Source organism: Peromyscus californicus, unplaced genomic scaffold (assembly GCF_007827085.1).
Source record: "Peromyscus californicus insignis strain IS unplaced genomic scaffold, ASM782708v3 Scaffold_17__1_contigs__length_78620276, whole genome shotgun sequence".
In the NCBI taxonomy this organism is placed as follows: Eukaryota; Metazoa; Chordata; class Mammalia; order Rodentia; family Cricetidae; genus Peromyscus; species Peromyscus californicus.
In genome coordinates, this window is record NW_026294469.1 from 56,011,633 (window position 1) to 56,026,877 (window position 15,245).

Sequence of the window (15,245 nt, forward strand, 5' to 3'; positions counted from 1 at the left end):
GCCTGTCCTGGAACTCACTCTGTAGACCAGGCTGACCTTGAACTCACAGAGACCCACCTGCCTCTGCATCCCGAGTGCTGGGATTAAAGGTGTGCACCTGCTCACAGCAAGTGTTTTAATCACTGAACCATCTTGCCAGCCCTATATCTGATTCTTTTTTTTTTTTTTTTTTTTTTTGGTTTTCCGAGACAGGGTTTCTCTGTGTAGCTTTGCGCCTTTCCTGGAATTCACTTGGTAGCCCAGGCTGGCCTCAAACTCACAGAGATCCGCCTGGCTCTGCCTCCTGAGTGCTGGGATTAAAGGCGTGCACCACCACCGCCCGGTCTGATTCTTAATGACATTCTTTCTTCCCTGATTCTAACAATACTCTTGAAATACCATATCTGAATGTCAGTGACGGTATGAATCCTTCAGGACAAGTTAATTTCTCATGATCTGCTTGTCAGTAAGTCTGCAAAGTGACAATGACAAACTGTAGGGTGTCCCAGAGTAACTGCAGAGAAATTGGAACCAAGGGGTAACTGCTCATCTGGAGAAGAATGCCTGAAAGCTCCGCCTGGGAATTTAAGGTCAGTGTGTCTCCGCTCAGAAAGAAGGTAACCATTAAGGACTATATAGTAACAAATGAGCATGACTACTAAGTCCCAAACTGGAATACAATCAACCTAACAAGCCACATACTAGAGGAGCCCAGATCAACACTGAAGGCACTGAGAATCTACTCAAAGAAATTATGGCAAGATTTAGAGAAAGAAATAGATTCAAACACAAGAAGCATCTAGAACTCTGAATATACACGTACAGAGAAGAAACTCTGTAACTTACTATGGTCAACAAGTCAAAACTACAAAGCCAAGAAACAATACTAAAAGCTGTAAGGGGGAAATATCAATTAATCTACAAAGGCAAAACCTGAGAATGAGGTCAGATCTCTCAACAACCCCAAAAGCCAGGAAAACATGGAATGGCCTATTTCAAGCAAAGCTTATATCCTGCAGTTATTTTGTGAACTTGACAGAGAAATAAGGGCATTTCAAGACAAGCACAAATGAAGGCAGTTCACGACCAACAAACTGGCACTGCCAAAGATACTTACAGGAATATTACACACGGAAGAGGAAGAGAGAAAACAATCCCACAAGGACAGGAAGGTTAAATCTCAGCACAGGAATGGGTCAATGGGAGAAACCAGGAGAGCGTCTGCCATGTCGTCCGCAGTAAACCAGCAAAGTCAACACTAGAGAAGAAATGAGCAAACAATCCAACTAACCAAAAACAACAAAACCACCAGAATGTAGTAAGCACTTCTCTATAGTAACACACAAGTGGCCGGGTATGGTGGTTCCGGCCTTTAGTCCCAGCACTCGGGAGGAATAGGTTAAGTTCTGTAAATTCAAGGTCAGCCTGGTCTACAGGACAGCCAAGGCTACAAAGAGAAACCCTGTCTCAAAAAAAAAAAAAAACTTAAGAAGGGGGCATGCTGGGAGCTGAAGAGCTGGCTCAGCAGTTAGGAGTACTTCCTGCTCTTGCACAGAACCCAGGTTGGATTCCCAGCATGCAGATGAGGTGGCTCACAACACACTACTTCCAGTTCCAGGCAATCCAATTCCCTCTGGCCTCTGCAGGCATTGACAAGCACATGGTACACTGAATCATGTAGGCATATGCAAATATACATAAGTAAGAAAAATAAATTAAAAAGAGAGACAGACAGACAGACTAGCTGACTGAATTAAAACACTGAATGAAATGAAATGAGAACATGACCACTGCAAGGTATGATTGAGGAGAAGGTTTTTACTGTAGATATGAGGGAGACTACAGCCAGAAGTATCTGGAAGAGTCCAGAGCAAGGAGAGAATAGTGAACTAAAACATGGCCAACAGACTAACGTGGACCATGAGAGAAGGGACAGGAAGAGAACAGAGAGGAGAGGGCCCAGAGGACTAAGAGCAGAAGACTAAGGGAGGGCATGGCCAGAATGGCAGGGTTATGGAAGAATGAGAAGATGGGGAAGGGAAGCCCATGAGCTGGAGATGTTTAGGGTAGGGGCGGGTGAGAAGAACTGAGAGGAGCCACAGGCGCTAAGGGAGTCTGGAGGCCAGCGTCCACTCTGGGGTGCTGATAGGCACATAATCATTTGTCCCCGTTTTCCTTTGGACCTGACAAAAACTATATCCAACTTACTGTCGTCTCTAAAAAACATGCCTTTATTGGTAAAGACACCAACAGATTGAGAGTAAAAGGATAGAAGACAATCTATCACGCTAACAGAAACGGAAGAAAAACAGAAGTAGCTATTCTCGTACATGGGAAAGTAGACTTGGAATCGAATTCATTAGAGATAAAGAAGGTCACTACATGTGAACAAAGTGAACAATTCATCAAGAGTCAGCAACTGTAAATATCTATGTATATGCATTGAACGTTTGGGTTCCTAGTTTTATAAAACCAACACTAATGGACATTAAAATATCATAAAGGTTCTAACCCTAAGAGTGGGTGATTTCCATACGCTGCTCTCATCTCTTGATAAAACATCCAAAGTAAAGATAAACAAAGCAACCTGAGAATTAAACTACACCATAGCTCAAATGGATTTAACATACAGCTACAAATTAGTCTATGCAATAGAACAGAATGTGCATTCTTCTTAGCAGCCTGAATCTTCTATAAAACAGACCACATTCTAGACCATGTGTCAAGTTTTAGCAAGTAGGAAAGAATCTAAATAATTCCCTGTATCTTATCAAGCCACAGTACACTAAAACTACAACTCAACAGCAAGAAAAACTAGTAACAACACAAATACAGGGAGACTGAGCATTAATTGCATTCTGAATGGCCAGTGGTCAACAAAGAAATCAGGGAGAAAACAATTTATTAATAGGTGACATGATCTTGCTAAGAACATAGCTCAGTGGTAGACTGTAAGAGCACTTGCTTCGTGTAGCAATGCATTAGAAAAGTATCTCTTACATTCTAAGAGATTAATACTTTTGCTAGATCCCCCCAAGTTAACAAGATACTGAGATCACTTAATACTGCTATCCTATTGTGTATCCAGCTTGTTTGTTTAACTGCATTAACAGAAGAATGTAACAACCAACCTTAATTGTCTTGGATTTCCCATATAATTAGCTTTTATAATCTAAACTAATGCATAACTATAACCTTAAGATATGTACTCTTCCATGCCCCTGACCAAGAGTAATGCATGCATGTATGTGGGTTATGGTAATAAATATTGGAAACTATAAGTAGATTGTAAACAACCTTATATAACAAATATCCACCAATAATGTTGGAAGCAACATATAGACATTGCTTGATAGCATGTTTGTTATCTGGGTCAGCTGGGGTCATTTGTAATGACTTCAACCCTTGATAAACTTAAGACTTCTGTAAAGTATCCCTCGTTCCTCCCCATGTGATGCTTACTGTGCTCTCTAACAGAAGAGCACAACCCTTTGTTGGAGACACACAGACACAGGGACACACAGATTCACAAGAGGGCCTTGAGGCAGGCCACATTCAGATTCATATAAGAGGCAGGTAGGTAACAGGAGACAAAAAAGACATAGGGAGAAAGAAGTGTAGAATTCAAATCTGGGTTTGCTCTTTGTTTCAAGAAAAGGTGCTTTTCATTTATTTTCCTTATTGCAACACCAACTCATTACCGGTGACTCTGTGTTTATCACTAATGTGTTCAAATGGGCATATTTCACATGCATAACATCCTAAATGATGACACAACCTAGAAAACCCTGGAAATACCACCCCCAAAATGCTGGAACAAATACATGAATTCAGAAACATAGCAGAATACAAAGTCACCACACAACAGCCAGCAGCACTACTGGGCAGAGTGATACCTGTCAGGTCCAAAGGAAACTCCACTCACCCAAATTCTGAGGCCCACCCATTTCCCTCTACCAAAGGAGCCATTCATTTCCTTATCACTGACAGAAAGGATAAATAGCTACCTATTAGCATACCAAAGCACATGCTGGCCTCCAGCTTCCCTCAGGATCACAGGTACCTGTATTTTGTTGACAGTTATTCAGTGTGACTTCCTCACCCACCCCCTCCCAGCCATTCACCATAAACTCCTGCAGCTCCTGAGCCTCTCTTCTCCCAGCTTCTCATTCCCACACAACCCTGCTGTGTAGGCCACGCTCTCTCTTCCTCAAGGCCTCCTCTCCTTTGCTGCACCTTGTCTTCCTCTCTTGCTCTGCACATCTCTCTCCTCATGGCCAATTCCAGTCTGCTGGCTATGTTCAATCTACTACGTTCTCTCTCCACTCCCAACTTGGGCTGTAGTCTCCCTCACATCTATAATAAAAAACCTTCTCCTCGAGCTGGAGAGATGGCTCAGAGGTTAAGAACATTGACTGCTCTTCCAGAGTTCCTAAGTTCAATTCCCAGCAACCACACGGTGGCTCACAACCATCTATGAGATCTGGTGCCCTCTTCTGGACTGCAGGCATACGTGCAGGCAGAATACTGTATACATAATAAATAAATAAATCTTAAAAAAAAGAAAAAGAAAACTATGTGATGCTTTAAAAGAAAAACCTTCTCCTCAATCATACCCTGGAGTGGTCATGTTGTCAATTATACAGTATATCATTTCAGCACTTGGGAGACAGAGGCAAAGAATGGAGAATTACTCTAAGTTTGAGACCAGCCTGGCCTACATAGCAAGTTCCAAGTTAGCCAAGGGTACATAAGGAGACCTTTTCTGCCCCCACCCCCAAAAAAGGGAGTGGTGAGATGGCTCAGTAAGTAGAGCTACTTTCTATAAGCCACAACCTGAGTTTGATCCCTGGGACCTACAGAGTAGAAGGAAAGAACTAATTCCCACAAGCTGTCCTCTGACCTGCACGCACGCACACACACACACACACACACACACACACACACACACACACACACACACTAAATAAGTCTAAAATAAAATTAATAAACGGTGGCACACATCTTTGATTCCAGCACTTGGGAGGCAGAGGCAGGCAGATCTCTATTAAGTTCGAGGCCAGCCTGGTCTGCAGAGTGAGCTCCAGGACAGGTAGGGCTACACAGAGAAACCCTGTCTCTAAAAATCATAAATAAATAAATAAACGTAAATTTATTAAAACTTTCAAAAACAGTATCAATATGCAAAGTGACTTTATGATGTTCAAGTGTGGCTAGCTAGGTGAGCGTTGACCACTGTGTGGTCTGACGTAACTGCATTTCACCTTGAGAACTGTGACAGCTCACACCCACGGTACTTACCACTCCTTTAGAAAGATAGTTATTGACAAAGTCTTTCCACGTGATCTCTCTCCCAGAACTCTTGAACAGGAAGTAAATCATGACTCCGCCCCAAAAGAAAGCAGTCCAGAGAAAGTACAACCTGAAATCCTTGTCATCCCATGGAAAGTCACCCTAGACAGAGAGGGACAGTTTCTGTAAGGAAATATGATCTGTGCTATGTGGGCTTTCCTCGGGGCCACCAACCCAACCTCAAAAGTCAACAGTTTGAAATCAAACCTTCTGGAACCTGGACCACCAGTGAGAATCTTCTTTCTTGCCACGGCGCTTCCCTCCACCACCTGCACCTCCAGAAGACCGGGGGGCCGCTGACTGTGTGTCTGTCATAAACAGAAAGCAGCATGTCCAGCATACACCACTGCATGCTGTCAGCAAAACATGCACAGCTCCACACGGGACTAAGGACCTAAGGAGATGACTGACTGGCCGATGCATCAGTTACTGCATAAAACACTAGAGGAAAGACATTAGCACACAGAGGCAGCAGCTAAGAGGCTCCAAAGCACCTGCCTATAATGACCTCAGGAAATATACAGAGTAACCCAAAACCCATTAGATTGCTACTATTACATCCATTTTAGGAGGAAACCCCAGCTTAAGTAACTTGTTGGGTAATTTGTTGCCATGAGACATGTGTGAACAAAGAGGGGTGTGTTCAAAGTTAAAAAGTGTATGCAGGGCTGGGGATGTAACTCAGATGGCAGTGTTGGCTTAATGTGCACAAAACCGAAGATTCAGCCCCCAGCACCACATAAACCAGGTGTGGTGGCCTCAGAACTCGAGGTGACCACTTTGTTACTTAAGCCCTCCTCCCCAAAGATCTGCCCCTCTGTAAAGGCAGCCCAAACGAATCAGTGCAGTCGTGGACATTTCCCTCTCTTCCCAATGACCTACAAGTACCATCTAATGTCACCAGCTACCATGACACAACCTCTCACGGAGCAGGAGGCTTCACGACACATTCACTAAGCTGCTGCCTGCACAGAGGCAGATGTGACAGACACTAGCTCAGGCCTCCTGACAAGGCATAGCACTAAAAAACAGAGTCGGCACAAAGCAAGTTGGGTGACAATATTCCTAACTACTCTGAGACAAGGGAGTACCCAAAGGGCTGGATTTATATTGTAGATCCCTTATCACCAGTGTGCCACCAACTGCTGGACAATGATGCCTTTGGGAAATCCTACAGCGCTGTCCATGTCACCAACATGGCAACCCAGAGCTTGAGTCTGGGCGTGTTTAAAAACAAGGGCTGGCCTGGAGATGTCACTCAACAGTCGATCTGCTTAGCTCAGATGAGGACCTGGGGTCAATGCCCAGAACCATCAATAACAAAAAGTCAAAGGTCATCTTCCCTTACATCTTCCCTTACACTTCCCTAAAAGGGACGCCAGCTGGATGCCAGTAGGTGTCCAACACTGACACTGTGCTAAACAGCACAGTACTTATGAAATGGGAGCAGAAGCCTTCATGCCACAAGATCCGCCCACCTGCGGGCGGATCTCAGTACTCAGGAAGCAGAGGTAGGCAGATCTCTGGAAGTTCAAGGCCAGCCTGATCTCTACAGAATAAGTTCCAGGATAGCCAGGGCCACATAAAGAGAAACCCTGTCTCCAAAAAAACAAAAAAAGAAAGAAAGAAAAGAGAAAAAGAAACCCTCTCTAAATCAGTAGACAGGACTCTCTTAAGGTTCAGGATTTAAATTTTTAAATTGAAAATCTTAGAACACTGCACTATGGAACTAGACATGGCTCAATGGTTAGAGTACTTCCTACTCTTCCAGACGACCCAAGTTGGTTCCCTGAACGCATGTCACCCCCATCAGGCAGCTCACAACTATAATCCCAACACTGGAGGATCTGTCATCTTCTGAATTCCACAGGCACCTGCACTCACATGTGTATACACACACACACACACACACACACACACACACACACACACACACACACACACAATTTAAAATAAATCTTTAGAGGCCAGCCTGGTCTACAAAGTGAGTTCCAGGAAAGTCACAAAGCTACACAGAGAAACCCTGTCTCGAAAAACCAAAATAAATAAATAAATAAAATAAATCTTTAAAAAATAAAACAACCTGTACTATCCCACAATAAATGTCAAGTAAACTGCCTGTGTCAGGTTTCTAAGACTTTTCTCAATAGCTTAAATCATGAGTCAGGGATACCTACCAAACAGTTTTAATTTCATCAGTCAGTATCTCTCCAAGATGACTTTGAACTACTTCAATGTGCAAAATGGCAAAGAGATAGAAAAAGGGAATCAAGGAATAAAGCAGAGTCCATTGAACTCTGAGTGTGTGTGTAACCACGGTGACACAGCCAACTTCTCATGACTCTTTTCTCTGGTAGAAACATCCTAGGACAATAACAAAACCAATCTTTTTTTAAAACTACCTTTTTTTTCTCCAACAGCTTCCTTAGGTTCACTAGCCTTTTTTCCATTTTTTCCATTAGGAAAGTATTTTTCAAATCCTGTTAGAAAAGATAAAAAAAAAAAAAAATCTTCACACTAAAATTCATCAGGTTTTGTGCATACTGTTTATAAAGCTGCTGAAACAGCATTAGAAATCACTAACATCCCTTGTGTAGAAATACATCCAAGTCTAAATAATACAGCTCACCACCCGTAAGCCGTTCACTTGTAGGTGACGTATTCCCCCGCTACCATCAGACAGAAGCTGAAGTCAGGGTGTAGACACGGAAGACAACAGCTGGTCATCCTGAAGCCAACCTAGTCCCCACATAGGAAGCCCCTCCCAGGGCACGCATGTCCCTTTAACAAGGACACAGAGCACCAGAGTCAGCCCGAAGCACCTACCTTTGGGAGGTCGGGAACAGAATCTTTGATAAGTAGCAATTACATCCCTCAGAAGAGAGTTTCTGGTTGTTGTCTGCACTGTAGCGTATTGATAAAGCTGCAACATGACATCAAAATAAGAGCATGAGGGCTAGTCTACAAAACAGAGGGAAAGGACGCTATTCCCACTCCTAACATGCAAGCAAGTTACCAACTTCCCCCTGGGAAGAACCAAGGCTTGATGGCACAAAGCTACTCTAGTCTAGCAACAGAACCAGGAGATAAACACTAACTACCCCAAAGCCATGGGTTCTTCCAAGTAAGACACAATCCAGGACTACAGTCCAATTATAAATGCCTAAGAACTCATTCACTCGGGCGATGTTTATCTGATTCAAAGCACCAAAAGACAAACTCTGACCCCAAATCTACTGTTACGTGCTGATTCGCTTCCATGTACTTACCTGAAGTTACAAGCCAGAGCTGCTTCTAAACAATGCTAACTTTATCTCTCTTCTGTGATGAGGAAGTCAGGGCTAAATGTCAATCCTCACACTAGGCAACTGCTAAAGATACTTGATGGGCTGTCATCCTGAGAATCACGGCCATAGGAAAGTCTACTGCGGACACAGCTCTGCTTCAAAACATGTCACTAAAAAGCTGTTTAGGGGCTGGTGCTGTGGGATGGTCTGTATGTCAAGTGTGTTGCTGATTGGTCAATAAATAAATCATTGATTGGCCATTGGCTAGGCAGGAAGTATAGGCGGGACAAGGAGGAGAATAAAGCTAGGAAGTGGAAGGCTGAGTCAGAGAGACACTGCCAGCCGCCATGATGACAAACAGCATGTGAAGATGCTGGTAAGCCATGAGCCACGTGGCAAGGTATAGATTTATGGAAATGGATTAATTTAAGCTATAAGAACAGTTAGCAAGAAGCCTGCCACGGCCATACAGTTTGTAAGCAATATAAGTCTCTGTGTTTACTTGGTCGGGTCTGAGTGGCTGTGGGACTGGCAGGTGAGAGAGATTTGTCCTGACTGTGGGCCAGGCAGGAAAACTCTAGCTACAGGCTGGTATGTGGTTCAGCAGGAAAGCACATGCTTTAGCATGTGTAGGCCCTGGGTCTGAACCCTAGCTCCACAAAATTATTAGTTACTTGCAGGGGTTGGGGGTGCTGAAAGTGAGGTTCATCTGTATTAGTTACTGTATTAGTTCATCTGTATTAGTTAGTTATTGTATTAGTTATTGCATTAGTTACCGCAGCCCAGCCTCTTTTATGGTCTGATGAGAAAAATAATAAAGCATCCTCTCAAGTACAACACCTCACACCCACTTTGGTGTGCGGGCTCCACCAGGAAGGCAGGTGTTGGAGAAAAGAGAGAGACATAAGCCCTTGCACACTGCTGGTGTGATGTAATGGCCAAGCCACCGTTTGGCAAATTCTCAACATGCTTAATGTAGGGGGCCAGTGAGACACTTTAGTGGGTGAAGACACTTGCCACCAAGACTGATGGCCTAAGTTCAATCTCCAGAACTCACAAGGCAGAAGGAGAGAACGAACTCTCACAAGCTGTCCCCTAACTTCCATGTGCACACACAAGCAGAAGCAAGGGGACACCTACATGACAACTTGGTATAGAACTAGGCACACAGTCACATTCCACAAATATTTATTTGTCACCTCAAAACGCCCAAGGGGGCTCAGGGAGGAGAGCACTGGCTAGAGAGCTCAGTGGTTAAAAACATTTGTGACTCTTGCATAGGACCCAGGTTCCACTCCCAGCAATCACATGGTGGCTCACAACAGTCTGTAACTCCACTTTAGGGGATCCAATGCTCTTTGATGACCTTCCTGTGCATCAGGTGTGCACGAGGTACACAGACATACAGGCAGGCACAACACTCATACATCACACACATAAAACAAAATCAATAAACCTAAAAAGAATGTTTACATGTCTTCTGGAGACTGAGGATATAGCAAATGGTGTAGTGCTTGTCTAGCAGGCACAAAGCCCTGGGTTTGATGCCCCAGCACCACATGGGCCACCACACCTGCAATTCCACCACTCAGGAAACAGAGGCAGGAAGATAACATGTTCAAGGTCATCCTGGGCTATATACATCCTATATAACAAAGAAATGTTCAGGTGTCATTTATATACCCTCAGTACCAGGGGTATATGTCACACACACCCACACTATTAGCTGTAGCTATCCCAAACAAGGACTTCCTTATGTCTCAGCATTCACTGGTGACTCAGAGGGACAAGAGTCCCACTAAGGCCTTTGGTATGAGACTCCACCTCACACGGCAGATCCCTGAGTCCAATGTTCACTGGTTATAAAAGGAAGGGATCAGATGAGCAAGGGAAGGTGGGACAACCGACGAATACGGCACAGACGGCATACGACAGGGAAGTGCACAGTAGAAAAGATATGGACTCAAACAAACACAGGATGACAAGGGAGCTTCAAAGCAAACGTCACAAACACGGGTACCCTCGGCAACCCCTATCCATGGCTTCCATTCTCATATCCCAACAACTACTGGTGAACAACATTCGGAAGACAAATTTACATGAGTCGGTGTGGTGGTGCATAGTTGTAAGCCCTGCACTTGAGAGATGGGAGACAGGAGGAGGATCTGAAGTTCAAGGCCAACCTCAGCAATGAAGAATGCTCGAGGCCAATTTGGGTTCTGTTGTTTTCTGGGGGCAAGTGTTTGATTGATTGGTTTGTTGGGTTTGGGTCATTATTCCTTGAATGCTAGGATATAAAACCTATTTACAAACCACATTTATTAGATATTAATCTAGAGATGAATGTATAAGGGAAGAGCCAGCCTGACCAGGAGGACCAGGTGGGAGATTCAAGAAGCTAGCCTGAACAACACTAAGACCTAGTCTCAAATATCCTCAAACAAAACATAAACAAACCAAAGCACATAGAAGTATGTGCATCTTCTGATTCTGGTAAGGGTCCTGGCATCAATGTCCGGCGGATATTGAAAGGCTGCTGTACCTCCAGCTTGTAAGTGAAGGGACTGAACTAACGTCCTCAAGGGCAATGGACAGAAAGTGATTAAGCCAGGTTCCAGCGACCAATCGCACTCCTCAACCGCCATGGTATGTCCCTCTGGGTAAAACCTGTGCTGGGCTGGCAGACAGCAAGAAGGCTGTGTCATGGTCCTGCCACCATAGCATCACTTCAATAAGATGTACCAGATCGTGTGTGACCCTACACCAGCAGCGAAGCCTCATGACAGACGCTGTTATGCAACAAAATACATAGTCCCTACTCTGAACAGTATATTTTGACCCCAGTGGTATCTGCCGGTGTGTATTCAGGATGCCAGCAACGGCCCTATTCAACAGATGGGAAAGAGAGGTGCCACACACAGCCCGCTCTCTCCACTCCAGCTCCGCGGTGCAGCCCACTCGGTCAGTCGTCTTCCAGCGCCTCGAAAGGCAGCGAGACCACGGCAGCAGGCAGCAAAGTCGAGGCGTGACCTTCCCGGGCTCCCGGAGGCCCTCGCGGCGGCGCGGCCCTCACGGCCCGCGGGGACCAGGAGGCTCAGACCGTCACGCGTCCCGGTCCGGTGACCTTGACACCTGCTCCCGAGCCGGAAGCCGGCCGAACCGAGCAGCGGCGACGCGGGACTCACCGTGCGGAGGAAGGGCCGCCGCCCCGGACCCAGGCAGCCGCTGGGCACGAGCAGCGGAGGGAGGCCCCGACGGCAGCCGCCCCTGCCCCACAGCAGCAGGCAGCGGTGGGCCATGGCGGGCTCGGCCCGCTCCCGGGCGCGCGCAGGCACGGAGCCAAGGCGGGCGTGCGGGGACCTGCAGCTTCCGCAGCTTATCGGTTCTCCGGGAACTGCGCGCCACCGGCGCAGGAGACCCGCGGCGGTACGCGAACCCACGCTCCACACGCGTACGTCAGGCCCCGCCCCAGCGTGAGGACGTCGACGTGCCCTCTAGGCGGCCGACCACGCCCTCGAGTTGGGAGGGGCTGGAGCGCTCAAAGCTCCAGAGCCCGGCTGGAGGCGGGACCAAAAGAGGAGCGGGGGTGTGGCCGTGGGCGGGACCAAGGATGGAGTGGGGGCGGGGCTTGGAGGCGTGGTCAAAGGGGAATGGGGCGGGGTCTAATGTACTATGGGGGCGGGGCTAGAGGCGGGGCGGCCGAAGGAGAAGGGCGGAAAACGCTGCTGGAGGCGGAGCCTAAGAGGAGCTGCAGCAGGTGAGGCGGGGCTGAGGGAGGGACCGAGGAAGGAAAGTGGGAGGGGCCAAATAAGGAGAGCAAGACTGGAGCGCGGACCTTAAGGAGTTGTTGAAAGGAGGCTTCACAAAGGCTCTATGGAAAAGGACATTTTTTTTTTCATTCAAGACTGGAGAGCATTGGTGTTGTTTGACGTTTTAGCATTCACTCTCGACTCATCAAGTACTTAGTTAAGTGATTGCTCACTGACAGGCACGTGGTAAGGCTCTGTAAAAGTCAAAACACAGACACTGACTTATTTTTCTCCTGGTGGTTTTGGGGACAGGGTCGACTATATAGCTCTAGCTGCTCTCACACACCACTGTGAACTGAAGTTATGTTAAGGATTCTACAATGCTGATTGACGGCTCAAAACTACCTGATTGCGAAGAGTTGGAATGTTGCAAAACCAGAGCCAAATTCTCTTGGGCTATGTTTAGTCCCTTTAATAACCCTAAGCATTATTCATCCTTGTGTCTAACCTAAAATCGCCATGACTAAACTGAACCTAATTAATATTTGTAGGAAAGTTCTGCATGACTGGCATGTATGAAGGACTGAATTCAATTCCCAGTGCCATAAACAAGTGGGGGGAAGGAATCTTCCTGTGCACAGTAGTTTCGGGCTTATTTACCCAGACAACCATGGATCATAAAAAGATGACAAGAAGTGAGGCCCAACACAATATGCTTGCTGGCCACAGTGGAGCAAAACTAGAAATCTGTATCAGAAAAAGCCCAAGAGTGGGCTAGGGGGATGGCCCAGTGACAGGTTCCCATCTGGGATTTCCATACATATTTCGTTTCAGTTTGGCCTCCCCTAAGCTTTCCCTCCATTACTGTACCCTTTTGCCCCTATCTCCCCCTTCCACATTATTCTATTGTCTTCCCTACCCCAGGTCCACAAAGTTCTCTTTTTCTAGCCTCATGGCTGCCTTTCTGATTTCCTAGCCTTAACCCCTGTTTATTCCTCCTACACAGTATTTGTCTTTCTGAGTCTGGGTTACATTGATTAGTGTTCTCCAGTTCTACCCATTTTCCTCCAAATTTCTTTCTTTTTTGTTTGTTACCAACAGCATAATTTTGTTTTGTTTTGTTTTTTGTTTTTCGAGACAGGGTTTCTCTATATAATTGCCCTGGCTGTTCTGGAACTCCCTTTATAGACCAGGCTGGCCTCGAACTCACAGAGATCCATCTGCCTCTGCCTCCTGAGTGCTGGGATTAAAGGCATGTGCCACCATGCCTGGCAAGAAGGCAATTCTCTAGCTCTGTGAGAACAGCACCAGGCTGATACCAAAACCAGATGGAAATCAGAAGAAAAAGAATAATCTTAGACAATATACCTTACGGATGTATATGAAAAGCTTAAACAAAATCCCTGAAAATTAATATAGAGTTGAGTGAACTCTTACATACTTAAAACACACATCATGACCAAGTGAGATTTACTTAGACGTGGAAAGTTGGTGAAAACAAAACCAAAAAAAAACTCATGTTAATAAGTTGATGGGGAAAAAAAAATCACAAAATCATCTCAATTGACAGAGACAAGGTTTTGGGAGGGACACTTAGCATCATTGCATGATATAAACGATCATAAAATAGGACTAAAAGTGCTGTGGGATGGTCTGTATGTCAAATTGCTCTAATTGGTCAATAAATAAAACACTGATTGGCCAGTGGCCAGGCAGGAAGTATAGGCGGGACTAACAGAGAGAAGAATTGAGAAAACAGGAAGGCGAAGGGAGACACTGCTAGCAGCCGCCATGACAAGCAACATGTGAAGACGCCAGTAAGCCACAAGCCACGTGGCAAGGTATAGATTTATAGAAATGGATTAACTTAAGATGTAAGAACTAGATAGCTAGAAGCCTGAGCCATTAGGCCAAACAGTTTAAATAATATAAGCGTCTGTGTGTTTATTTTATAAGTGGGCTGTCGGACTGCCGGGGCTTGGCGGTACACGGAGAGGAAACTCCAGCTACATAAAAGGGAGATTCCTTAATTTGATAAAGGAACTTGTGGGAAAATCCCAGTTAACATCAGAGTCAGAGGTGAAAGACTGAAAATTCAGTAAGACATGATTTCACATTTACCATGACAGGTACGGCCAATTTTTTCAAAGTCAGTAAGTATTGGTAAGATGTGGAGGAACCGGAACCTCCATCAGTGGGAATGGAAAGGGTGTCGCTGTTGTGGGAAGACTCCCCAAAGTTCTCCCCAAAGCTAAACAGTCACTATACGACAATATGGCACCTGCAATCCCCTCCCTAAGTACTTGCCTCTGATGGTTTATGTTGATGGACAGCTGGACAGGATCCATAATCACCTGGAGACAAACCTCTGGGCACATCTGTGAGGAAGTTTCTAGATGGGTCTAAATGAGAAAGGAGGGTCCTCCCCAAATGTAGGTGGCTCCATCTGTTGAGCTGATGGTCTTGCACTGTGTCAAAAGGAGACAGGGGGGCTAGAGACCACTCCCTGGTAAGGCTCGCCTGTTGCTCTTACAGAAAACCTGGGTTCCCAACATCAATGTGAAGGCTTCAACAGTAGTTCTCAACCTGTGGGTCATGACCCCTTTGGGGATGAATGACCCTTTCACGGGGATCTCCTAGGACCATCTGAAAACACAATATTCACATTATGATTTATAACAGTAGCAAAATTACAGTCATGAAGTAGCAATGAAATAATTTTAGGGTTGGGGTTACCACAATACGAGTAACTGTATTAAAGGGTAGCAGCATTAGGAAGGTTGAGAACCACTGCCTTGGAACCTTCTGTAACTCTACCTCTGGGGGATCCAATGTCATCTTCTGGCCTCCTTAGGCACTGCAGACACATGGTGTACAT

At 45.6% G+C, this 15,245-nt stretch overlaps 1 protein-coding gene across 1 annotated transcript in view; it reads right to left on the reverse strand.

Annotated features, from left to right (window-relative positions):
* Positions 1-12,072, reverse strand: part of Afg3l2 (AFG3 like matrix AAA peptidase subunit 2) — a 47,855-nt gene extending 35,783 nt beyond the window's left edge. The window contains exons 1-5 of the mRNA XM_052742378.1: positions 11,804-12,072; positions 8,158-8,254; positions 7,734-7,811; positions 5,539-5,639; positions 5,281-5,433 (exon numbers count right to left, since the gene is read on the reverse strand). Coding sequence (XP_052598338.1) covers positions 5,281-5,433; positions 5,539-5,639; positions 7,734-7,811; positions 8,158-8,254; positions 11,804-11,917 — 543 coding nt within the window. The 5' untranslated portion in view covers positions 11,918-12,072. The remainder of the gene's footprint in view (positions 1-5,280; positions 5,434-5,538; positions 5,640-7,733; positions 7,812-8,157; positions 8,255-11,803) is intronic.
* Positions 12,073-15,245: the final 3,173 nt, after the last annotated feature.